The sequence below is a fragment of the Rattus norvegicus genome, chromosome 1 (genome assembly GCF_021556685.1).
Source record: "Rattus norvegicus strain SHRSP/BbbUtx chromosome 1, alternate assembly SHRSP_T2T, whole genome shotgun sequence".
NCBI classification, from domain to species: Eukaryota; Metazoa; Chordata; class Mammalia; order Rodentia; family Muridae; genus Rattus; species Rattus norvegicus.
In genome coordinates, this window is record NC_141534.1 from 54,708,576 (window position 1) to 54,734,159 (window position 25,584).

At 48.6% G+C, this 25,584-nt stretch overlaps 1 protein-coding gene across 5 annotated transcripts; it reads right to left on the bottom strand.

Annotated features, from left to right (window-relative positions):
* Positions 1 to 1,417: 1,417 nt before the first annotated feature.
* Ccr6 (C-C motif chemokine receptor 6) lies at positions 1,418 to 25,584 on the bottom strand. Of its 5 annotated transcripts, XM_087553018.1 has the most exons (4): positions 25,492 to 25,557; positions 25,251 to 25,350; positions 16,113 to 16,183; positions 3,006 to 4,224 (listed from the first exon to the last, which is right to left on the bottom strand). In XM_087553018.1, exon 4 carries the CDS (start codon positions 4,216 to 4,218, stop codon positions 3,118 to 3,120), a length of 1,101 nt encoding a protein of 366 aa, XP_087409144.1. In that variant the 5' UTR covers positions 4,219 to 4,224; positions 16,113 to 16,183; positions 25,251 to 25,350; positions 25,492 to 25,557; the 3' UTR covers positions 3,006 to 3,117. The 5 variants fall into 5 exon arrangements, with proteins under 5 accessions (NP_001013163.1, NP_001431185.1, XP_087409144.1 ...); XM_087553007.1 differs by lacking the exon at positions 16,113 to 16,183 and having other exon boundaries at positions 25,492 to 25,584; XM_087553023.1 differs by lacking the exons at positions 16,113 to 16,183; positions 25,251 to 25,350; positions 25,492 to 25,557 and adding exons at positions 8,179 to 9,269; positions 9,388 to 10,150.

Genomic DNA, 25,584 nt, shown 5'->3' on the forward strand with positions numbered 1-25,584 from the left:
CTCCTCCTCCTCTTCCTCCTCCTCCTCCTCCTCTTCTTCTTCTTCTTCTTCTTCTTCTTCTTCTTCTTCATCTTCTTCTTCATCTTCTTCTTCTTCATCTTCATCTTCTTCTTCTTCTTCTTCTTCTTCTCCTCCTCCTCCTCCTTCCTCCTCCTTCTCTTCCTCTTCCTCCTCTTCCTCCTCTTCCTCCTCTTCCTCCTCTTCCTCCTCTTCCTCCTCTTCCTCTTCCTCTTCCTCTTCCTCTTCTTCTTCTTCTTCTTCTTCTTCTTCTTCTTCTTCTTCTCCTCCTCCTCCTCCTCCTCCTCCTCCTTCTCCTCCTCATCCTCCTCCTCCTTCTTCTTCTTCTCTCTCTCTCTGTCTTTGTCTCATTTTCTCTCTGTCTCTGCTTTTCTCTCTCTGTCTCTGTTTTTCTCTCTCTGTCTCTGTCTTTCTGTCTTTCTTTCTTTCTTATCTTAGATCGTGGTTTCTAGTCATGAAGGGGGCAGGTAGATAAGAGGATAACGGTGCTGAGTTAGCTGTTGGAAGAGCAGGACCAGGGTGTGGTTTGGGCCCTGGTTCCTCAGCTCCCACAATACCCAGCAGCTCCCTCTGCTTTCCTCTGAGATGCCTCAGCAAGGAAATCTGTCCTTCTCACCTTCGTGAACACTTAGACTTGAAGTAAAACAAACAAACAACAACAACAAAATGAGGGCTGAATGCTGTGGGCAACTGACAGAGGGATCCATGCCCAGGAGGTCATCAGAGGATTTAAGGATGGTGGACTCTGTCACCCAAGGGTGATCCACTTCCTTTTCTAGTTATCTAATGAGAAACAAAATAATTAATACCTAAAACTAAAATGATTTCATAGTCATTTCAGCCTTGAAACAAAGCACTTTCCATTGAGAAAAATACAAATATTGCTTCAAGGACACCATGTGTGTCTGTCAGTTTGAACTGTTGTCCCAACAGAACCTAGGATCACCCAGGCAGAGCATTAGTGAGGAGTTACCTAGATGGGGTTGGCCTGAGGGTGTGTGTGTGTGTGTGTGTGTGTGTGTGTGTGTGTGTGTGCGGTTAGTTAGGTGTGAAGACCCGTCCTGAATGTGGGTGGCAGCATTTCATGAATGGGCAGAGCTGTGTAAGAAAAGTAAGAAAGCAGTCAGCGGCAGGGCTTTGTGCATCCCTCTCCCTCTGCTCCTGGCTGAGGCTCTGGTTCTCCTTTCCTGACTTCCCTGCCACAATAACGGGCGGGGACCTAAGACTGCAAACTGAAACGATCTCTTCTTCCCAAAGTTGCTGTTGGTCCCTCTGGGTGTTTTACTGCAGCAACAGAAATTAAACCAGGACACCATGAAAACTGGGGTTGGGGGGCACAGTCTGTTCCCCGTTTTCTTAATGGTTTTTAAAGCAAGACAAATAAAAAGACTCGGAGTTATTAAGGCTTGTACATAAGTTTATATTTTAATGTGGGAAAAGGCGGGAGTACGCTAAAGACTTATGTTTCCAATGCTGGCTGGGGAGATGGCTGAGGCAGCAAAGCACTTGGCTTGCGAGCACAAAGACCAGCTCGATGCCTAGAATCTACGTAACAACAGAGAAAGAAAAACCGCTGGTGGTGGTGCATCCTTTGAATCCCAGTGCTAGCAACAGTAAGTAGACCAGGCTCCTCTGACCTGCCAGTCTAGCTACGCACACACGCACGCTCACACACGTGCATACACTCACTCACTTACTCACTCACTGTAGATGGCAACGAAGGCGTTCCGACAGTTCACTAACCATCCAGCTTCCAAACCGTGCATCAGAATAGATCACGTCAGTATCCTGGCACTCACAGCAGCCATTTTTGTAATGAGATTTGTGTTTCCGCATCTCCAGTCATATTGGCCATCTGCTCACACATCCCTTTAAGAACTAGAGTACCATGAAACCTGGTTTTATGACTCACTATGACTTCGGGAAGAGTTGCCTTAAGACCAGTCTGAGAGCCAGCATGGTGGCACAGGCCTGTAATCCTAGCTATTTGAAGAGCTGAGGCTCTGGGATGGCCAAGTTCAAGACCTGCCTGGACACCTTAGCGGGTCCCTATCTCTCTCTAAACGAAAGATGCAAAAAGGCACTGGAGTATGGCACAGTGGTAGCACAATTGCAAAACATTATGTGAAACCCTAGGTTCGATTTCCAATTTACATAACTAAAAAAAAAAATTCCACTCGGTCTCGGAGGCCAGCATGCTTCCTACTGTTCTTGAAGCTTGGAGTAACTTGAAGCTCTCGGTGACCAGGATCTTCACTTCCATCTCAGAACCGGAAGAAAAGCACTTTCAACTACAGACAAGCCAGGTTTACTCCCCACAACCTCCCATCCCATGGGATGAATGGTAAACTGTGCGAGAGTCTGCTAAACCCAGAGCCCAGCCCTGAGCAGTATACTCGCTTGCTTCCCCAGACTCCGCCCACCTCAGAGGGGAAAGGGGAACCACAGAGAACGCTTCCATTTGTAGAAGCAAGCTCACGTGCCAGTAGCAAGCCCAGGCACCCCACTTCCTCCTTGGTTCGTGCCCCCCCCCAGGTTGATGCTCCAGTTTGTGGATGTTTGTCCCCCCCCCCCCCTTCCTCCTCCACAGCCTAGTGCTTGCTAAGAAGATAAAAGGGAACTGGGTACGGGATCTTTGACTTGCCATCTGCCTGATATGAGTTACGGGGTGGGGGGTGGGGACGGGGTTGGGGGGGGACTTTTGTTGATTTCCCAAGGAACATCCTTGTTTTGTACTAGGGGCACTAGGGGTCACTGGGTCTGTGATCCCCTTCATGAACCTTTTGGAGTATGTTTCCGTTCATAAACACTTGGCAGTAATCCAGCAGTTCCCACGTCTTATTTTGTGAAATGCCAACCCCGGGGAGCTACAATGTTTCTTGTCAACCACACCTGGGAGAACTTGACTGACAGCGCCACGGACCGGTTCTGATCTTGCAGGAAGTCTTTGCTGCATTTCCATAGTTACTGTATATATTTGGATATGGTTTCTTTTACTTTCTTTTTTTTTTCTCTCTTTTTCTCTCTCTTTTTTATTTTTTCACATGTAATAGCAAGTTTCACAAAGGCTTTCGGGGCATGCTGCTTTGTGCTCTCGTGTTACATGGTAAAGGACGATGCGTTGTCATTTTCTACAGTCTCACTGGTCTGCCTGGAGATGTAGCTTTCTGAGTAAACCCGGGCACAGAAGAAGGTAGGCACCTTGCTCTTCCTCCTCATACACCACACATCCTTCATGATCTTCATGAAGTAGCTTCTGAATTTCTGTCCAATGAAGGCATACAACACGGGGTTGAGACAGCAGTGCAGGAAAGCCAGGACCTCAGCCACATTCCTGGCGTAGGCGAGGGCTTTCTCGGCGCTGCAGCTGCGGCCCATTTTGCCCGTGTTGGCTGCAGTCACGAGGAGGACCATGTTGTGAGGGATCTGACAAGCCAGGAACACGAGAACCACAGCAATCACGACTCGGATGGCTCTGTGCCTCTTGGAATTCTGGGCCTGCACCAAGGTCTTGATGATGAACAGGTAACAGAACACCATAAACAGCAAAGGGATGAAGAAGCCAAAGAGCAGCTCGAGTCCCATGCCCAGCAGTTTCCACGTGATGGGCTCCGAGACGAGCTTGTACTGAGGCTCGCAGACATCACGGCCCTGCAGCTTGTATTGCTTGTTGAAGAAGAATGTGGGGCTTGAGATGATGATGGAAACGAACCACACCGTCAGACAGATGACCTTACTGTGCGTCAGTGTTCTGGAGCGTACCCGGAAAGATTTGGTCGCCTGGACGATGGCAATGTACCGGTCCATGCTGATACAGGCCAGGAGCAGCATCCCACAGTTAAAGTTGACCGCATACGTGCCTTTCATCAGTTTACACATCGTGTTGCCAAAGATCCAAGTGTCAGTGGCATGAGTAACTGCCCAGAATGGTAGGGTGAGGACAAAGAGTATGTCTGTGATGGCCATGTTCAATAGGTAGACGTCAGTCATGGACCTGGCTTTCTTGTAGAAGGCAAAGGTTATCACCACCATAATATTGCCAAGGAGGCCAAAGACACAGATTAAGGAGTAGGCGATTGGCACGAACACCTTGGTGAAGTCTCTGACCTCTTGCAGAGAGCATGGCTCGGTCTCTGGAAACATAGAGTAATCTGAGCCAGTATAATCTTCCATTCCGTAGTTGGCCTCGGTGAAATTCATCGTTTCCTGGAAGGCAATAGAAATCGTGACGGCACATTTCCAAGCAACCATACATAGCCAAGCTCATGGTCCCTGCCAAAATAAAGTAGATGCTCGCTGCAGGTAGGAATGGTTCTCTGAGTGGGCGGGAGAGCCAGCTCTGATGTGGAAAGTGAAGCGGGCAGTTCAGCCACAAGCTCGCTAGCACAGATGTTAGGAGAGCAGAGGTGAAGCTAGGGAGGAGGAAAGTCAAGGTGTGCAGTCATGCTGTGTTCTGGAACATTCTACCCCATCAGAACACACCGCAATGGACGTTGCTTGATGTGAAAACATCCACTTGACAGGCTTTTCCGGTCCTTACTGGGAAAAGCCTGAGAGAAAACACTGTGGGCTCTGTCTCAGTGACTCGGGCCAGCTTTGGTGGTTCAGAAACAGCCATAAAGAACACGCAAATGAATGAGCCTGACCGGAATTGGTTAGCTATAGACTGTGAATTGCCAGTCTATAATCTTTGGCTTAGGAAAAGTCATAACAGGAAAAAAAATTGATCTGCATAAAAGTCTTCACCCAAAATTCCAGTTAATTGTATACAAGAAACTGTCACAGAACAAAAACTATAGTTATCTAGATGTGAATAGAAGCTCGTGATTTGAAGACTAGAGAGATGGCTCAGTGGTTAAGAACACCTGCTGCTCTTCTGGAGGACCTGGGTTTGATTCCCAGCACCCAACCACATAGTACCCTGTCAGGGGCTCTTAGTAATAACTCCAGTTCTAGGAGACATGGTGCCCTCTTCTGGCCTCTGAAGGAATCTGCATGCATGTGGCATAAGCTTACTAGGATGGACATCCTGAGTAGACACAGGCCTTGTGGATCAAGCCATTAGGATCCTGCCCTAGCAAGAAGATTTAGAAACTGAAAGCTGGAAGCCAATGTGGTGATGCATGACTGTAACCTTAGCACTCAGGAGGCTAAGGCAGGAGGATAGTGAGTTCAGAACCAGGCTGGAATACAGTGAGACTGTCTTGACAAACCAAGACAAATAGCAAAAGATAAATTAAGATCCAGAGGGAGAAGAAGAGAGCAGAAAGGATGGAGAGAGAATAGGTGGGAGGGAGGAAAGGAGAGAGGTCAGGAGGGAGGAAAGGAGGGCAAAAGGGAAGGAAAGCAGGAAGGGGAAGGAGAGGGAGGGAGGACAGGAGAGAAAGGAGGGGAAGGCAGGAAGAGGGAGGGAAGGATGGAGGAAGGGATTAAAAAGAACCCCAGAATATTCACGAACAAGATTTATATGTTGAAAATTTTAATAGCTGAGAGAAGAGTGCACAGATTTAAGAGAGAGATGTCTAGCATTAGACTGAATGGCTCTCTATTCCAATGCATTTCTTCACAAGTGAGTGTGTAAGCGCAACACAAACTGTCAAAGCTCTGGAGGTGTTTACATAGAGCAGCTGGCAAACTGATTCTGATTCTATGGCGAATTCAAGAGAGAAAACAATTCAAGACTTGGAGGATTCACACGGCCTCCTTATAAAACTTAGGCTGTCTCAGTGTTAGGGTCAGGGGATGTTGACGAAGGAGAAGGCAGGAGCCAGAATCCATGGGACAAACACAAAGCCCATACATGAGCTATATATAAACAGTCAGCTGGTTTTGAACGAAGTACCAAGGTAAGTCCGTGGTGGAAAAACTACCTTGAAATAACAGTACTGGTATAGCTGGATATTATGTGAAGAAGCTGTGTCTCACCCCACCCCTCCCACCACAAGAAAAGTAAACTCAAACTGGTTGTAGCTAAATGCAAGAGCAGAGACAGACGACATCTAGAGGAAAATATAAGAAAACCTTTGTGACCTGAGGAACAGAAGAATCTTCTCACATAAATTTTGAAAAGCGGGGTCTGAAGAGATGGCTCAGTGGTTAAGAGCACTGGTTACTCTTCCAGAGGAACTGAGTTCAATTCCCAGCATCCACATAGCAGCTCACAACTGTCTGTAACCCCAGTTCCAGAGGATCAGACATCCTCACACAGACTTACATGCAGGCAAAACACCAATGCACATGACATAAAAATAAATTATTTTAAAAAGTGGGGAGAGCACATATTGTAAAGTAATGATAATACTTTGTACTTAATCTGCTCTTTGCAAAATACTTGAAATAGTTGAATTGGAAAATAGCATTTGCAAGCCAATATCTGGTCACATCTTTATGAAGAATCCCAACTACTCCACACATGAAAGACACTAGAGACAATATGGGATGGTCAATCTACACACAAGACGTTGGCTATATTCATTATTGGGGAATACCAAGTCACAACCCCCTGACATACCACTGAATGGATGCTCACAAAGATGGCCATAGAAGGCAAGGGTGTCTGCAAAGACATGGTGCAGCTGCAGATATCATCCTGACTGGATTCAGGGGCACACGAGGTCACACAAACATATGGACCAAAGAGTGTTCATCTTATGTAACACTGGCTGTGTGCATTGGCTGCACGAACCACTGACTGGCTCCTAGCATTCACCCAGGCAAGCGGTGAAAATGCTAACTAACTTGACTTTTTAGAGAAGGTCCTTGTAATAGCTTTAAACTGGGAAGAACCTAAAGATCGAGGGGAACCTGAGTGACTCATGTGTTCCCACACAGTAGAACGGTCTGCTTCAACAACTGTGTGTCATTATGCCCAAGTAACGGTACTTTGAAAACAATCGGGTGTTCTTTTACACAAATGTCCTTTCACCGACAGGTAGTGGTAGAGAAGCTCAAAGGACAGCTACAGAAAGTGTGTGGGCCAATAGGATGAAGGTGGCCCGGAAGGGGGGGATTGGTATAGATTTTGGGAGGGTAGGGGCTCCAGGTGATAGGAAGCACTGTAGGAGGCTTGGTGGTTCAGGGTAGTGCAGAGGTGGTTATGGGGCAGTACTGTTGGGGAGAGTTAGTGAGACCAAAGCAGGAGAGTGGTCAGGTTGGCTCCTTAGTTGGAAGGGTTTGGGTAGAGATGGAACATGGTGATTTCTCCCCATGTACTTTGCATTGGTGGGGAAAACTGTTGGAATGAAAGACTACGAGGGTCAGCCAACCACACTGTGTATCATGCCTAGCTAGCCTCTGCATGTAAGAAAAATATTTACCTGCACTATGATAAGTCACAGTTTCTGAATTCAAGTATAACCAGTTGGAGAATGGAAGCTTTAAAAAGTCTCCTGAGGCTAGGCACTGACCCACGACATAGAGTAAAGATGAGCCTGAAGGCAGTCAGGAAGGTACCAGGCAATCGCAACCACAGTGTAACTCAGGCCTGTACAGCTAGCTCCTGACAGCTCCTGCTGAAGGGATGGCCAGTGACGGCCATGGCAGTTCCTCATGGTCAGGAGGATCACGGGGTCTTACCACATGCAAACTATACATATGACATCCGATTCGCAACATGTGCTGTGGTTGTCCTTGGTGTTTAAATGTTCCTAAGCCAGCAGTTCTCAAACAAGTATGTATAGAAAGAGTCTAAAGAACAAATTGTTATTAAAAGAATCTATGGCTGGTTCCCAAGCCAGGCCCAAGGGCATCAGTAACAGAGGCAGACAATTGTTCAGATGCACATTATATTCAAGAGAGGGTGTCTTAACTTGTTTTCACTGATTAGAAAGGCAAAACAAGTCCAACAGACCCAGGATTTGTAAGTTCGCCCCCATCTCGGCTCAACGCTGTGAGTGTACTGGGCCAGCACCCTGGAAGGCCGAATAACGCTGATCTCAGCACTGCTGGATTGGCAATCAGCACTCTTGGAGAGAAAGATAACTGTCATGTTTACTTGAATGCCAGACTCTCACAGTACCTGGAAATGAATCAGTCTGTCAAACCAACCACTACGGTTACCACAAGAATGGTGCATGCTGTTGCTAGGAAATTGCACTGGTTGCGGATTGGTATCTGGGCCACCACAGCATGTAGAGTCCAGATCACAATCCACCCCCATACCTTGATCTGAGCAGTACTGCGTTCGCTGAAGACGGTACTCCCTTTTCTGTTAGAAGACTTGGTGTTTGAGGATGAAAAGATGTTGGTGAATTCTTAACTCAATGTTTCTTTCTGTCCTTTAGAGAATTGAGAGCAAAACAGACTGTCAAGATAGGAAGAAGAGGGGTTGGGGATTTAGCTCAGTGGTAGAGCACTTGCCTAGCAAGCACAAGGCCCTGGGTTTGGTCCCCAGCTCTGAAAAAAAGAAAAGGAAAAAAAAAAAGATAGCAAGAAGAGAGCTGCTGGAAGCCCAGATCCTTCAGCCTATTCTTCTGTGAACCTATAAACAACAGTAGTCAGGCTGCCCACAGCAATACCTCTCTGGGTTGTTTCTCAGGCTTAGAGCGTCCTCTTTCACACATCCACTCACGGGGTCTTACCACATGCAAACTATACGTATGACATCCGATTCGCAACATGTGCTGTGGTTGTCCTTGGTTTTTAAATGTTCCTAAGCCAGCAGTTCTCAAACAAGTATGTATAGAAAGAGTCTAAAGAACAAATTGTTATTAAAAGAATCTATGAAAAACTGCCCCATGTTATCTTTTGGAGAGAAACCTTGGGGTTTTTTCAATGAGAGTACCGTTAAAAGTCACAGCACTTTGCCCGCTGTCAGCCACCTTGAGTAAAGTGTCATTGTTTACCACACTCTGCCTGCCTCTTCTTGGCCTTCCCCTCTCCAGGTACTGGGGTCCTTCCTGGGACACAGTGTGGCCCCTACAGTGTGTGCCAGTGAAAATATCAAAGTGCTTTAACACCCCAAAGATTCTTCCTCATCACCAAGTCTCCTCGAAGTTTATTATATCTTCAAAACATGAAGGGAAAGTTTCTCAGATTGCATTTTCTTCTGGTCTTCTCTTTAAAAATCGTCTCACAGACACCCAGAGAACATTTTTCTTAGGCTGCCCACTCTGTGAGATGTCAGGGAAGGCTCAATTGCTGTCAAAAGATTCAAAAGTCAAGGCTTAAGAGATGGCTTCGGGGTTGGGGATTTAGCTCAGTGGTAGAGCGCTTGCCTAGCAAGCGCAAGGCCCTGGGTTCAGTCCCCAGCTCTGAAAAAAAAAAAAAAAAAAAAAAAAAAAAAGAGATGACTTCACCATGAAGCAAGAGGACGAGAGTTTGGATCTCCAAATCCCTTATAAATGCCAGGTAGGTATGGGACCTACTTACTGTAACTTCAGCCTCCAGGGGAGAGAGCGAAGCCCCAGAGCGACTGGCTAGTGAGACTAACCGGCTCCAAGTTTGAGAGACTCTGCCTTAAGGAGAAGATGGAATAGCAGCTGAAGAAGATTCATGACATCAGGCTTGGGCCTGCACACACATGTGCCCACACACGTGACTACACATATGTACCTGCTCCACACATGTGAAAAAGTAGGATAAAAGCCTTACAATTTATCTGAAGACACAGAAAAGGTAAGAGTCACCACTGAGCATGGAGTCAGGACTCATGCAAGCCTATCATGACAGAGTCTCAGGCGCCAGGCTTGATGGTCACCACACCACATGTCTGCTGACTTGTAACCATCAAGCTGGTCCCAAGCCTTGGGTAGTCGTGGTCACAAGACGACAGATAAAGGGAAGTGTGACAGACTTTGCAAATCTATGACTAAATCTGAGATTTGAAAGCTATCAAGAGAAGGAAGCATAGTCTGTTGTGATGGCACAAAGAGATGGATGGGCCACCAGCTGGGCAGTGGGATGGGCCGCCGCTCTGTGAGTGTGGTGAGGATCCCCGTGGAACCTGTTCCCAGGGGCAGACCCTGGCTGACATCGAAGCCATCAGCCGAGAGCTTCTCATCCCCCACATCAAGTGTAAGAACAAAGAGAGGAAGCGCATTCACTGTGTCTGAAAACGTCAAGAATCTAAAAACATAATAAGGCGGACACCGAAATCAACGTACAACTAATGTGGGCCGAATCAAACAGTGCCTTTGTTGGATCTAAAGTGCACGATTCAGTTGTGGAAGAAGCAGAGAAGACTCTGCAACTAAGCCATCTCTGCTGCCCTCCCGCATGACATTTAAACAGCTAACAGCTCTGAAAGAGCAGGACATTAGCGTTTATTTGATAGGAAGCCCACCAAGCCTGCTGAGCCCATCCCAGCAGGCACAGCTGACGGGCACAGCCACATCTTCTATGTCCTGATGAGGTTTGTTCTGCTGCTGTGTATTTTAATGCTACATTCTATACCGGAAGTGCAAGTGGATGGGCCACCAGCTGGGTAGTGGGATGGACCACCGAATTTTTGTTGTGTAAACCTCGTTCCTTAATTTAAAGCTATTGGTTAAATAAACATGGTTACAGTCAATTAATGGAGGGATTAGAGGTGGGTGGGTTTTTGAGTTACCTGGTTGGGTGTGACAGGAAGGAGGAGGAGGAGGAAGAGGAGGGGGAGGGGGAGAGGACAGGGGGAGGGGAGGAGAGGGAGAGGGAGGGGAGAAGGCACCATGAGAGGAGAGGAACCATGAGTACACGGCCAGGAGAAACAGCAAGTATCTGGAGTACACTGCTGGGGACGTAGCCAGGCCAGCAGTTAAAAAAAGGTAGATTAGGGATTACTCCCCAGTAATTGTCAAAGCCAAGAAAAATAACCATAGTCTGACTCTCATTCACTTGTAAGCTAGGCAGGCATGTGCTTAAATTGGTTGCACTACATTGTCTCCCTGCACTTCGGCCACTCAGCCTCCACACTTAACACCAGCTCCTCAGAGGCAGTGCTCGGACTCACCAGTAACGCTGTGCTCACAGATCGGAAGAGTCTACTCCTCAGTCTCTGGAACCTGTGAGCACATCAGTTTACCTGGCAAAGCCTGCGTGAATATCCGAATGGGACAGATAGAACTGAGGGTACTTGGCCCTCAAGATTCTCTCGCCTGAGACGGAAGAGAGGGAAGCTTGGGGTAGGAAGCATCTGTGCTGCTTATGTTGAAGGCAGAAGTAAAGCCACAAGCCAAGCGGGTTTCCTGGAGAGGCTAGCAAGGGCCCTCCCTCTCCCACAGCTGTTGTGAAAATAGGAGTCCGGGTCCTGCCACAGGAACTGAGGCCTGCCCACAACAGAATGGGTCAGAGGCGCAGATCCTGCATTAGAAGCCCAGAAGAGAATATGCCCATCTGCCCCACAACTGAGGTTGGTATCAAATCCCTGGCTACAGAACTGAAAGGGAGCTCGGCCACCATGAACTGCCAACTTGGTAGCAGTGATAGGAGACTCCTAGCTCAGCAAAATAAATGTTTGTTTAGCTTTTAGGCAAAAAACCACTGAAACCACCAGGCTCAGAATGAGGTCGGTACCAGATCTGCACCTGGCTCTCTGGCCAGATTTACACCGTGATTAGAGGTTGAGGGAGGAGTGTGGGATCCTTGGTGATTGAGCAAGCCTGATAACGTGTTGTTCAGCGTCAGAAGTGGAGGGTCAGCTAGAGAGGGCATCCGTCATGGCTCAAGAGATGGTGACTTGAAAGAGGGGCTTCTACTCCATGCAAAAGCAGGACTCTACCTGGGATTAGAGATAATGTGAGTGACACGAATAATTTCAGACAGTTCAACCGCAGCAACACAGGCCCCTTGAGACATGGTGACCCCCAGTTTGAGGGGGTAAGTTGAACACAGGATGGGCTGGAACTCTTGGACCAAGAGCCCGAGAGAACAGAGCCTGTAGGAGATGGGTGAGCATGAGTTAGAGCTAAAGGTCCCGAGAGACCCAGGGGTCCTATCTACAGATGCTTATCAGCAGAGTACCCATGAGCCTAGACTTCTTATTGCATGTCTGGAGTTTATGGGTGATCTGAGCGAGGTCTCTTGGAGACGGAAGGTAGTTACAGGGGCATCTATCTGGTGAGGAGTGGGGATAACATGGGTTCCTTTTCATTTCATGAACTCCGTTCATTCCCCATCATCTGTGTGGGGTAGGGGTGGGATTAGAGGGGGTTGGCCCTGCTCTGGTTCCTTTGCTAAGTGCCCACTCATGCCTGTAGGTTACTGGAAAGCCTGCTCTCGTGTGAGGACCGTGCATCCTCTGCATGTTATTTTTTTCCCTTTCAAGCTGCAAGGCATTAATTTTCTAGGCATCTCCACCAGAAATCCATTCACATGAGAAGGACACGTGCTCAACTCTGTGCAGCCCTGGCTTAACTTCATACGATAACTCCATCCAAGACATCGTCAGCGTCACCCCATAATCTCACATATCAAAAGAAGAGGTAGGGGGAGGTGTCTCAACAGTATTTTAGGAGGTACATTGAGGGACACCAAATGGCACATATGACTAATGTCCAGATACTTAAGCATGCATCCTTGGCTGTCTTACTCTCTGTGATCCATAGAGAATCTCCCACCCAGGCCTCCCATGTATCTTACTTCCTAAGATAACTTTAATAAAATCTCCATATCTGTGTCAGATTAGCTATGCCTGAAGTTCTTTTCTGCGTCAAACTCATAAAACTTGATTTGGCATCTGTGGAGGTCCCTAAAAGGTTACAGGCATTCCTTGGACTGCCGAGGGTGACACTATGGAGCTGTGTCTCTGTTCCCTCACCGCTGACCAACCTACTGCCTATGGGACCTTTTCAGTCAGTGTTCTCTGGAGGAATCTTAGAAAATACTGACCTCAAAAGGCAGACACAGAGGCTCCTTAGAGCCTGTCCCTGGGCTATGGACTGCAGTGGCTTTCCATCTCTTTCAGTTGCACCTGATTTGGAAAGGAGAGCTTCACAAGTCACACTGACTACCTCTCTTTGGCATACCGACCCCTGTTACACCCAAGTGGAACCTGTTTCTCTGAACTGGAAAAAATCAACTTCTCCTCAAGCTTTGTTCACTCCCTTGACCAGCTTCTATGGATTGGCTCTAGAATCAGAAAGCAGCCCTGGGGACAGCACGGCTTTGAATGGCTTTTCAGCTCTTTCAGAGGCACCTTCTCCCCTCTTTCTGTTCACCTTCTCTCTGCTCTCTCTTTTCTCTCCTCCCTCTTTCTTCTCTCTGCCTTCTCTCTCTCCTCCCAGCACCCAAATGACTAGGTTAGCTCATGGCTTTCGCATTTAAGGTTTGAAACCACACAGGAACACCTCTTCCCCTTTCTGACGGAAGAAACAGTGTCAGGGTGCCAGAGTGGAATTTGTGCTTATGGCCTGGGCCAACCCTGCTTCTGCTCTGGGTTTTAACACCGCAGAGGTAAAATTTTAACCTCATAGAAAAAGAAACTGCTACTCGAGGGAAAATTGAACACCAGTAGTACTTTCAACACAGTGTAAAACTAATCTTTAACAGACTGTAATATGGTTCCCTAGAACTGTTTTCATCATGGATTCTCTGCAAAGAAACTTTCTAAAGGTGACTTGCATCCCACTGTCAGGTCCATTAGAGCCTCAGCTGGCACCAGAGAATGGAATGATAATCCTGGGAGAATGGTTACAACTGGCTTTGAGATGGGACAGAAAAAGGCAGTCCAGAAAGAGGGTGAGGAAGAGGGAGAGGGAGAGGAAGGGAGAGGGATGGGGAGAAGGGGGTGGAGGGAAAGAGTGTGTTGCATGTGCCCAGATCTGTATGTGTGTGCATGTCTGTTTATGTGTATATGTGCATATGTGTAGATGCATTGATGTTCATGTGTACAGGTATGTAGGCATGGATATTTGTGCATGCATGCATGAATCTTCATGCATGTGTCTATAGGCCTGTATGTGATGTCTATACATGAGCATTTCTACTGATGTGTATGGATAGGTGCATGTCTGTACATATGAATATATATGCACACATGTACTATACTGACCTAGGACTGTATGAATGAGTGCCTATGCAGAAGTGTGCCAAAGAGTATGCATAGACAAGGTGTGTGTGTGTGTGTGTGTGTGTGTGTGTGTGTGTGTTCAGCTGTGCACAGACTGCAAACCAAATTCAAGTCATATGTGGGGCATCGAGATCACTGCTTTCTGTCTGTTACTGCTGCAACCTTACTCTTTCAAGCCAGTAGTATGTTAGTGTCACAGTAGATAGGTCATGGCCCATCTGAGACTATGAGCTATGTTTAACCCCAACCCCCACCCCTACCCCCATCACCCCGTCACCTACGATCTGGGTCACTTTGCCATGCAATTCCTACAAGAGCTTCGTTCTGTCATAAGTTTTCTTACTACAATGCTGGGTATTTGGTGTGTGCATTGAAAGTTCACTGGAATCACCAGCATGCTGGCTTCTCTGTTCTCTACACCTCAGTGCAGCTCACACTCTACACTGCTTTCTTCTGCTTTCGAGCTGGTTAGGAGGAACCCAGAAGGTATTTTCCAATGATTTGCTTCCTTATCTGGCAGCTACTTTCATACTCTACATTTTGTTTGCTTTGTCTTTTGAGGTAAAGTCTCACTGTTTGACACAAGATGGAGTTATACCCACAATTCTTTGTCTTTGTCTCCTGAATTCTGGGAGTACAGACTGATGTTATATGCACAGCTAATAATTCCTTTATTTATTTGCAGGATTTAAATCTTTAACTACTTCAAGAATAGCTGGAATGTAGGTTTTGTATCTGTTTTATATTTAGGGGGTTGTGGTCTCCACAGTGCCCCATGATACACAGACTTGCATTGCCTAAAGCTCCCACTGCCTCTGTGTCTTAGGGTTTGGTCTCAAATCTCTCTGTGTACTGAGTTAAATAAAGAATTGCATTCTTAGGGGCCTAGAGAGATGACTTCATTACTAAGAGCAAGTATTGCTCTTCCAGAGGACTAGAGTCCATTCCCAGCACAGGTTTGGCAGATCTTGACAACCTGTAATTCCATCTCCTGTGGGATTTGCTGCCTTTGGCTTCTATGGACACACACAAATGCGGTCATGTCCCCGCCCACATACACACATAACAAAAAATAAATAACAAGTCATAAGGAAAACATTACATTGCTGGGACAAAGTGCAGCTAGGGTAGGGCTGTTGTCTAATCTTCCTGAGGCCTGTGCTTCACTCCCAGCATGACAAAAACAATAAGCTGTTCCTGGTGGCGCTTTGCTGTGATCCTAGGTCCTCAGGAGGGTAAGGCAGGAGAATAGCCTGGGCTACAATGTGAATTTGAAGTCAGGCTATACACCCTAGTGAGACCCTGTCTCAAAATAAAGCAAAACTATATCTAGGAATATAGCTCACTGGTGGAATACATGTCTGGCATGCATAATACCCTAGATTCCATTCCTAGTAACACACAGACACAGACACACACTCACATACATGCACACACGTGCATATACCACACACACATCATACCATACCACATACACATATACATATACATACCATATATACACACATACACGACATATGCATATACACACACCACACATACCACACACCAAACATACACTGAACATACATAAATCATACACCATACACACACCATGTACTCACATATATACACCACACACACAAAACACATACCACATACACACACACCATACACAAACCACATACACACACACACCACACACATCATACACATATACACCACACACCAAACATACACCATACACACACCATGTATACACACATATATACACCACACACACACACACACCACATACACACGCACACACCACACATATCACATGCCACACACCTACACACCCTTCCTCTCCAGGCTGATGTCTCTCAGATACTTCCTAAAGAAACCAGCAGTAACCACACCATCTCCAAAGCTCTGGTGTGAGGCAGTGAGAGTAAACTTCCCAGCAAGCCATACGGAAAGAGCCAGTTTCTGGGAAACATACTCCTCTCCTAAAACCACCCAACAGAACCATAGGGACAGAAGCTTGGTGTGCCCACATCCCGTAGGAAAGCATCCTTGCCATTGGTGAGAATGTCTGAGAAGCTAAGACATGTCTGCAAAACGTTGGGAAGGGTTGCATGCTCACCCAAGGAAACGCTGAGCTCCGAAGTGGGCTGGCCAGGTACCCCCGCCTTAGTGCTTGTCCAGGCTCCAGTCCTAAGTGTGAGAGGACTATTCTGTTGACAGGCACAACCAGCGGTGCTCATTGAGAGACGGGTAGTGAGATGCTAGAATTGCCAGAAGAAAGTCACCAACTCACCACTTCCTATTTAAAAGCAACGCCTATCTGCCTGAATGCAAATGGTTAACCATGTACAGCCTGTAAGTTGGAAAAGAATTATTAAATACCATCACCGTTACCATCACCATCATCATCACCTGACCAGGAGTTGTCAAACCAGTGCGGAAAAAGAGGAGAGAAGAATTTGGTTTTGTGGTTTCACAAGGAAGAGAGCCTTTGTGCTGTTTTCCACCTGAGGTGTTGGAGTCCCTATCAAAGTCTCCTGGAACTGAGAATGCTGGAGCCGCCTGGAGGCAGTGTAAGCATTTGCAATGTTCAGAGGCTGAAGATAGGGTTTAGAGCCTGGGTTGTGTCCTGCTGTGCCCCCAGCAGTCCTGCAGCCACAAGAAAGATGGTGCTTCACGCTACAGCCAGCTCCCACAGTGGCGCCTACCTCAAGCACTGAAGAGAGTGGTAGAAGGGTTTGCACAGAGAGATGGAGGGACAGTCGTGCAGTGAGATTGAAAATCGGGATCCCTAAAGCAGAGCCTCCTGTCTGCACGAAATGCCTGGTGAGGGTTCCCATGACTGCCCTGTCCTTAGCCAGATCTTGGGAAGCAACAGGTGAGGGCTCACCTTAGGAAACTCACTTTCAGGTGTGTTTGCCATGGAGCTAGATCCTCTGAATTGAGGCACTCCCTCCTGGAGGGGAGAGGGAGGATCAAAAGATTCAAAAGTAGACAAAGTTTACAGTTGAGGAAATTCCTGAAATTTACAGGATTCATAAGAACCCTCTCCAAGGTTATGTGCAGAGTGACAATTGCTGGAGGGAGGACACTCCTGGCTGGGAGCTCCAAGGCCATCCATGCCTCAAGGGAGGCCCCGGGTACAGTTATCCTTGAGCCACATAGCCCTTCTTTTAAAAAGCTTGTTTTTATGTGTATGTGAGTACTCTGCTTGCATGTGTGTCTACATACCGCATGTGCATCTGGCGCTCAAAGAGGTCAGAAGAGGGCATCTGCAGACCCCTTGGAACTGAAGATATGGACAGAGGTGAGCTGCCATGTGGGCACCGGGGATCAAATCCCAGGGGTCCTCTGCAAGAACAAGTGCTTTTAACCACTGAGCCATCTCTCCAGCTCCACAGGGTAAAGAGATTTTTTCTTCGTGTCTCCAGTAGTTTAAATACAAGAGAAGCACAGACTCACAGAACTGTGAAGTTGTTCACACCTCAGTGGCCAGGAAGCAAGTCCCAGGAAACGCTGAACATAGCACAGGGGAGACACAGCGGTCAGTTCTGAGCAGGGCTGGCTGACCCCTACTCTCACTTCCTAGAGAGGCTGACCACGTGGCCTCGCCACACATGGTCCGACTGGCTCAGTCTGGATACACTTCATTTTATACCTTTCTGCACCACAGAGCCCTGAACTCGGATTGAACGTGAGAGGAAAACTAGAACCTTGCTCTGCCCTGCTCCACTCCTCCAAGGAACTGGCTGTCACCATGGGATCTTTGCCCACCCAGGGTCCTGCTCACTGCCAGCACTGCCAAGCTTTTCCACTGAAGACTTCATGGAAGCCTTGCCTTTGCCTGCAGGAAGTCTGCTTGCCTGCTCTTGGCTCTCCATGGGAGGTGAAGGGTCTGCAGACCTTGTGAACACAGCTGTCCCCTGTTCTTTGGACAGACACCCTCTTTTCTGATTTCCTGTCCTCTGGCAAAGCCAGGGAGTACTCCAAGTGGCCTGGGCCTCTTGCCTGTAGGAGGCCTGTGCTGTGCCTGTGTCCTTCCATACCTTGAACTATTATACATCCCTCCCCCCATAGGAAGGAAAGCTAAAAGCCCCTCCCTCTGCCCTCATTCTTCCCCCAGCTACGGCACCCCTGGGACATCTGCTTCTTTCTGGAGTAGAAGCAGGTCTCATTACCCCTCAGGGAATTCACGGGGCTGCACGGAGGAAGAAGCCAGGCTCCTAGGATTCTTGGGGATGTGTGAACCTGGCCTGTCTTTCCTCCCAGTCCTCCCCATTCTTTTCATGACCTTGTTTGTCATGGAGGTGAGACAGGATCTCACCCTGTAGCCTTGACTGTCCTGGAATTCACTGTGTAGAGCAGAGATCTGCCCGTGTCTGCCTCCTGACAGGATCAAAGGTGTGCACCCTATACCTGGCTGAATAGGCTTGGCTGAAAGAAATAAAAATCAATAAAACAGATGTAACTTTGCTAAGGACCAAAAAGAAAGAATATTAAACAGAAATCCTTCATTTGGGGGGCCAAAGTAATGTGGTAAAATCACCACGGAAGCCTATCTCTTTCCCTGAAAAGGGGGACTTTTCTGACCTCCCTTCTCCAAGAGAGTAAAGTGAACCACAGAATGCTGCCCCTCCCCCAGCTCCTACTTCCCCCACCCTCACCCAGCTTTCTAGGGCTCTCAACCCACACCAGATGGCCTCTGTTCAAATGGCCTCTGTTCCCTGGCTTCTGTAGATGGTGTAGAGCTGTCTCTCGAGCTCTACGGTGTTTTGTGTGTTCTCTGGCTCAGTAGTTCTTCCACATCGCAAAGAAAAACCCACACTATACATCACCCTGAGAACTGTCAAGTGTGTTTGTTTTTATCTGGGAATGCCCCACGACAAGCTCCACCCACAGATGGGAAATGCCACAGCACCTCTGCGCAGATACTCTAAGGTGCATAGACAGTAAGTCCCTCTGTTGGCAACAGTGCAATGTACAGCAGCACTTTCCAGTCCCTATGGGATGCTGTCAACGTGAACGTTTCATTTGGCACAAAGTCCAGAGACAGCTGGGTGGATTGATGGGTCGCTAGGAAATGTGTTTAAGCTTCCATCTTCCGGTAAGCAGGACAGGAATTGAGTGTCATCTAAGGTTCTCAGGTGGAGGACATCAAAGAATGTGGGCCTGCAGACTCTTGGGCACTCCTGACCCAACTAGGCTCCCAAAGCCAGACACTGGTTGTGTCTTAGGTCTGCCCCAGCATGGGTAAAATAAGGCTGGCATCAGTAAAGACTCAGAGGGACTCGGGTGATATGACACAGCTTTGCAGTTATAACTGAGTCCCATGAGGGGCTACGGGAAGAGAGGGGTGAGAGAGAGAGAGAGAGAGAGACAGAGAGACAGAGAGACAGAGAGACAGAGAGACAGAGAGACAGAGACAAAGAGAAAGAGAGACAGAAAGAGACAGAGACAGAGAGACAGAGAGAGCATGAGGGCCAAAGAGGTACCAACTAAGGTCAAAGGGCAAATCAAAGCAAGGGAAAGGAACCAGAAGTCCAGGTTCCTGGGGTGGGGGTGGGGGATGGGGAAGGCAGGAGAGAAAAGCGGTTAAAGGTGGAGCTGTTCATGAAAGGCAACTGTGTGTCTAATACCTCTGGCCCAGCAGCCGGAGAATCTCGGCTTGCTATGAGTGTGCGTGAGGAAGCTCTACTTCAGGGAAGGAGTGAATGGAAAGGCCAGCAGGGACTCCCAACAGGAGACTGCCACAAGACATTTGTACACTCACTCTTCAGTGTCACCCTGCAATGCCATCTCATGCTTTGTATGGCCTCTCACTTTTCATACGGTCTCCCAACCCGTTCTGGCTTCAGTCTCAGCTGCAGAGGACAGAGATGTAGAGACCATCCAGGAAAGAAAGACACACAGAGACACAGGGAACAGAGATGCAGAGCTCATGGTGTGTGTGTGTGTGTGTGTGTGTGTGTGTGTGTGTGTGCAGAGCTCATGAGACCCTGGGGGATAGGGGCACACAGACTGGGGAGGAGATTGCAGGGAACAAAGGCAAGGAGACCATGGGAATGGTGATAGATAGAGAGACAGTGGGGAGAGAAGCTGAAGAGACCATGGAGAATGAACATAGAGTCCATGGGGACAGCTAAAGGCCTTACTATCCCCTGATGGATATCTGTCATCCAATAGGATGCAACCTTAACCAGTAAGAATGGCGCAGCAATTCCTGATCACCTCCCCTCTGGTTCCCTTTCTGGAAGCTGGCCTCGAGTGACTAACCCTCTGGGTTTCCTGGAACTTCCTGGGATATGTACAGCTCAGTGTTAAAGCCAAGCTGGAAAGGCGGTCCCTTCCGCCTCACAGTGATGTTAGTGTTGAGGACTGGGACTCAGGCAGTCTGCTCCTCTGCAGGTGAGGATACACTTAGTGGGGTGAGGGAGCAGGAGAAGGAAGTCAGACTCCATGGCAGGGGGTAGTGACCATGGAGGAGTGCAACTGTCCTGTATGCGGAGGATAATCCAGCTCCCCACCGCACCTTGGCAAAGCATGGGCCAGTGCCTTCAGATGAGAAAAGACACATCACCTGACACTCAGAAACGGAAGGCACCTCTTTCTCCTGTCAACTGCCACCCACTCAACAGCTGGAGAGGAAGGCCCTGTGGACCTGTGTTCAGAGGGATGGTAAAATAGTCCTGAAAATTACAGTGCTGGAGCTGTGTGGGAGGGTCTGTCTGTGTGGGAGGGTCTGTCTGTGTGGGAGGGGCTATCTGTGGGAGAGGGGCTGTCTGTGGGGGAGGGGCTGTCTGTGGGGGAGGGGCTGTCTGTGGGGGAGGGACTGTGTGGGAGAGGCTGTCTGTGGGAGGGGCTGCCTTGGGGCGGGGCTGTCTGTGTGGGAGGGGCTATCTGTGGGAGAGGGGCTGTCTGTGTGGGAGGGGCTATCTGTGGGAGAGGGGCTGTCTGTGGGGGAGGGGCTGCCTTGGGGCGGGGCTGTCTTGGGGGAGGGGCTATCTGTGGGAGAGGGGCTGTCTGTGGGAGGGGCTGCCTTGGGGCGGGGCTGTCTGTGGTGCTGCAGTGCAGGTGTTCCTTGAGAGACAGAGCAGGTTTGGCATCCTTTCTTCTGATCACAGGAGCTTCCCTTTTGTGGAGCTGTTCTGAAAACTTAGAGAGACACCATGCTTATGGCTGTTGTCCTGCACTGGGTGGGACCTGGCACTGGGTGGGCCCTATCTGGTCACCGTTTCCCAAGCATGATCTCCATCAAACCAATAGTTGGTTGCTCTTTATTGAATAGGACATTTTGATTTGATCATGTAAAAATACCAAAGCCTTTGAAAACAGTTTTTCGACGTCCTGAAATTAAACTACTCTGACTGGAGTGTCAAACATACAGCTTAATTCTCACTTAAGTCTACAAGTAAATGTAGAAACTGATAAGCCACACCCAGATGGACATCCGCCAGGAGTAAGCGCAGGACCATGATGAGAGAGTTTGGGGTAGTCTAGGTCCTTAAGAGCAGCTTGGTGTCTACATCTCTACTTCCTGGATGTCCCTGGATGAGACTAGTCAGTCACACAGTGAGCCAGTTGTCAGAACTGTGAAACGCCTAGGTTTTTGTACACCAACACCCACTGCTGGAAACAGTACTCACTTAGGAAACCTCCTCACTTAGAAAAGTTAGCTGAGCAAAGGGTCTGGGTCTTCCAGTGGTTTGCTGCAGGGCTCACTGACCCAGATTTAGGGCCTTCAACTCCATTCTGCTTGCCGGGAAAAGCCACCCTGACTTACAGAGATGGGTGGCCCCCCACTTCAGCATCGAAGGGCAAAAATATCATAGCAGCTGCCCTGGCTGCTGCCAAGCATCACAGACCCTGTGGACTGAGACACTCGCTCCAGCGAGGGCTGGCTACCCAGATGCGCCCATGGATGCATTTCTGTGGTGATGACACCAAAATGTACGTGCTGGGCTAGGAGGCCTGGAGAGAGGCAGGAACGGCCCACGCCTGCCCTTCCATCCTTACTCCCTCTAGCCCTGTTGGGCTAAGTGGTAGGCCCTACCGAAGCACAAGGTCGCAGTTATCAAATGTCCTACTAACTCCTAAAGACAGAGCTCCTGGCCTAGGGCCTCAGAGTCAGACGCAGGGAGCAGAGCAAATGTGAGTCCTGTTTCTGTGCCCCATGGAAGGGAAGGAGCTGAAAGGAAATACAGAAGTGGCCACAGGGGCAGCCCACACTAAATACTAGGTCCCCTTGTCCCCAGGGCTGTGGGGAGCCATTTTTAGCAGTGTGGCTGTTTGCTGTGGTGAGTTTGCCCAGCCCTACCCTGGTCCTGGATGGCTATTCTGTCCTACCCATGAATGTCTTAGAACACCACCCCTAGATTTCTCCTTTGCTTTTAATGTAGAAATTTCTTCTTCTACCTGCCTTTCATTTTTCTTCTTGGTTTCCCCTCTCTGCTTGGTCATCTGTAGGGTTTTTACTGCTTGTCATATAGAAACATTTTTAACAAGTAAGAGGAAATGTACGGTTGGTGAGATTCATTCCTTGGCCGTGGAGTGTTCTTTACATTTCGTTTGCTTTGAGACAGGGTCCCTTGTGGTCTAACCTAATCTCTAGCCGGCTGTGTAGCTGAGGGTGACCCTTCTTCTGATCCTCTGGTCTTCGCTTCTGGAGTGCTAGCATTACAGGTGTGTGCTATCAAATCCAGTTTCGTACAGTGCTGGAGACCAAACCCAGGGCCTCTGCCCCGCCCTTCCTTAGATTCTGAATTCAATCTCTCCCTTTCCCTCTCTCTTCCTCCCTCCCTCCATCCCACCCTTCCTCTTTCTGTCTGTCTGTCTGTCTTTGCTTTTCAAGACAGGGTTTCTTTGTGTAGCTCTGTCCGTCCTGGAGCTAACTCTGCCTCTACTTTTCAAGTGCTGGGATTAAAGGCGCGAACCACCACTACCTGGCCTGAACTCAGTTTCTTACCATCGACCACTGAGCTCTGAACCACTCGCTGGGAGCTTGCTGCATTGTATTTGGCAGCACCAGTGATGACTGCTGGTCCCTGCAGACATCTGTTCCTACCTCACTGTCAGTGAAGGCTACCCATTTGAGCATCTTACACCTGGCCGTGAAGCCCCCCCCCCACAAGGGAAAACCTTGTGTAACGTAACACCCGACTCAGTTCCTTCTAGCCTTGTCTTGCCTTCCTTGGCCTTCGCTCACAGGCCAAGGACGGGTGAGCATCTTTTCTGCAGCTTTGAAGAAGCTTCAAGCTCCCAGGACTGTGAGTCTGACGCAGTGGCCCTGTGTGAGTGTGTGGAGTTGGCGTGCCTGTGTTAGCAGGTTTCTGTCGGCCTTTGCCAGTAACTCAGGGTCTCTCTTGCCTCATTACTTGGCATTCCCATGAACTCTTTACTTCTTGAAGTTCCAAGATGAGACATTGGACAGTCCTATTTATCAGAACTGTGCCTAAAATAAGTCAGTATAGATGAAGGTGCATGTCCCCTGGGAGAAGCGCCCGGGCTGAGGGCAGGAGCTTGCGGTATCTATTTTGGCTACGATCTCTCTTTTTCTGCTCATTTCCTCTTTCTGGGACTGACTTAGAAGATATTATTAGGTAGGAGGTCTCCAGGTAAGCCAGGGCTCGGGAGGCCTCAGCAGGGACATCCGATGCTGTCATGGCCACAGCACAACACCGTCTTTAAATGACACTAACCCAGAGCACCAAGAAACCCACAAGTTTGTCACTTTCACTTGGAAGTCGACGTTATCGGAAGAATGTCTTCTGACCAATCATGCCATCCTGACTTCTCCTGAGAGTTGCACAGAAGTGTTCGGTGGATTTGTGCATTCTATTTGGTGGGCTCCAGGCTCACCAGCTGCTTTCTCTGTCGTCAGCCTGAGACACAGGCCTCTCCTCTGTCCTGGCTTTGCCCCTCTGCCTCAACCTTTCCCTCCTCTTCTGGGTCCATTTCCTCTACTGAGCTTCATCCACTTTCGGGGACCACCCTGCGGCGGCTCACCCTGCTGCCCAGTACAGCCCTGGGTAACAAGGACCCCAGAGTTTGGGTTTGTGGAATCTGCACTTCCTGTCCTTGTTACAGACAGTGCTTCTCCAGAGGGGTCTCTCGAATTGCAAGTGTTCCCATGCTTTTTGGCCAAGTGCTGACTGCCTTACAGTAGGGCTGTGGTGACTCAAGTGCTGTATTCTAGGCGTGCCTGTGTCAGCAGTTTCTGTCAGCCTTTCCCAGGAACTCAGAGTCTCTCTTGCCTCATTGGTTGGCATTCCCATGGACTTCTTGCTTCTAGAAGAAGTTCCAGGCTGAGAAATCGGACAGCCCTGTTTATCAGAACTGTGCGTAAACTAAGAGTCAGTATAGATGAAGGCAGACCTGAGCATCTCCCCTGGAGAAGCATCCAGGCTGAGGGCAGTACAGCAAGCTCCCAATAAGTCATCCAGAGCTCAGTAGTCGACGGTAAGAAACTGAAGTCAGGCCAGGCAGCGGTGGTTCACACCTTCAATTCCAGCGCTTGGGAGGCAGAGGCAGAACTAACTCCTGGACAGCCAGAGCTATACGAAGAAACCCTGCCTTGAAAAATGAAGAAAGAAGGAAAGAAAGAAAGGAAGGAAGGAAGGAAGGAAGGAAGAATGGAAGGAAGGAGGCAGGGGAGAGAAGAGGAGAGGAGAGGAGAGGAGAGGAGAGGAGAGGAGAGGAGAGGAGAGGAGAGGAGAGGAGAGAGAGGCAAAGGCAAGGTAGAGCTCTTGCCTAGTGGCTCAGTTCCCAGCAGCTCAGAAAACCTGGTACGGGGTACATGCTGGTAACCTCAGCATTTAGGAGATAGTGGCGGAGGATCAGGGTTATCCTTGGCTACATTGCAAGGTCAAGGCCAGCCTGGGATATCTGAGACCTTGTCTAAAAATCTAACCAAACAAAAATACATCCTATTCTATCTCCTTGTGGGGTAGAAAGGGCAGAGACCCTAACACCTGAACAACTGAGACTCAGACTCCTTTCCTGCAGCATCCAAGGGCATGGCTCCTTCCCAACCCTAGACATGGTTGGAGTAACATTTGACGTTCTAAGCCCCATAGAGTACTCACGGCACCCAAGCGAGCACCTGTCTTTCATCTCAACAGGACTGAAGGAACCCAAGTTCATAAGCACCCAGGACGTGGTAATGTGACCACCACAATATTCTTCTGCCTTCAAAGCCTACCATTTACAACAACAGCAGAAACCTAGTGTTTCCCAGAGTCCAAGATGAAACAAAACTTACCAATAATGTTCCGGCCCACAAACCAACAGCTGCAGTTTCTCTCTTAAAATTCAGATTGCTTAGATCTTTGCTTCCTCTCGCAGGTGTGAAGACCCTGACCCTAGTCACAGGGGGATTGAAAGTGATGACTTCAAACTGCAGGTGGCCAGAACAGTGTCTGCCCTTGCAGTTCTGCTTGGGGCTGGACTCTTCAAAGCAGTGTGTGGCTTGTTCTTCGCCCTCCCGGGGGTGGGTGTCTTACCACAAGTGTTCTGTCTTCAATACACTGCAGACCATGTGAAGCTAGCCAAGGTGGAGGCAGGAAGGCACCTTATGTAACTAGGTCAATGATTTC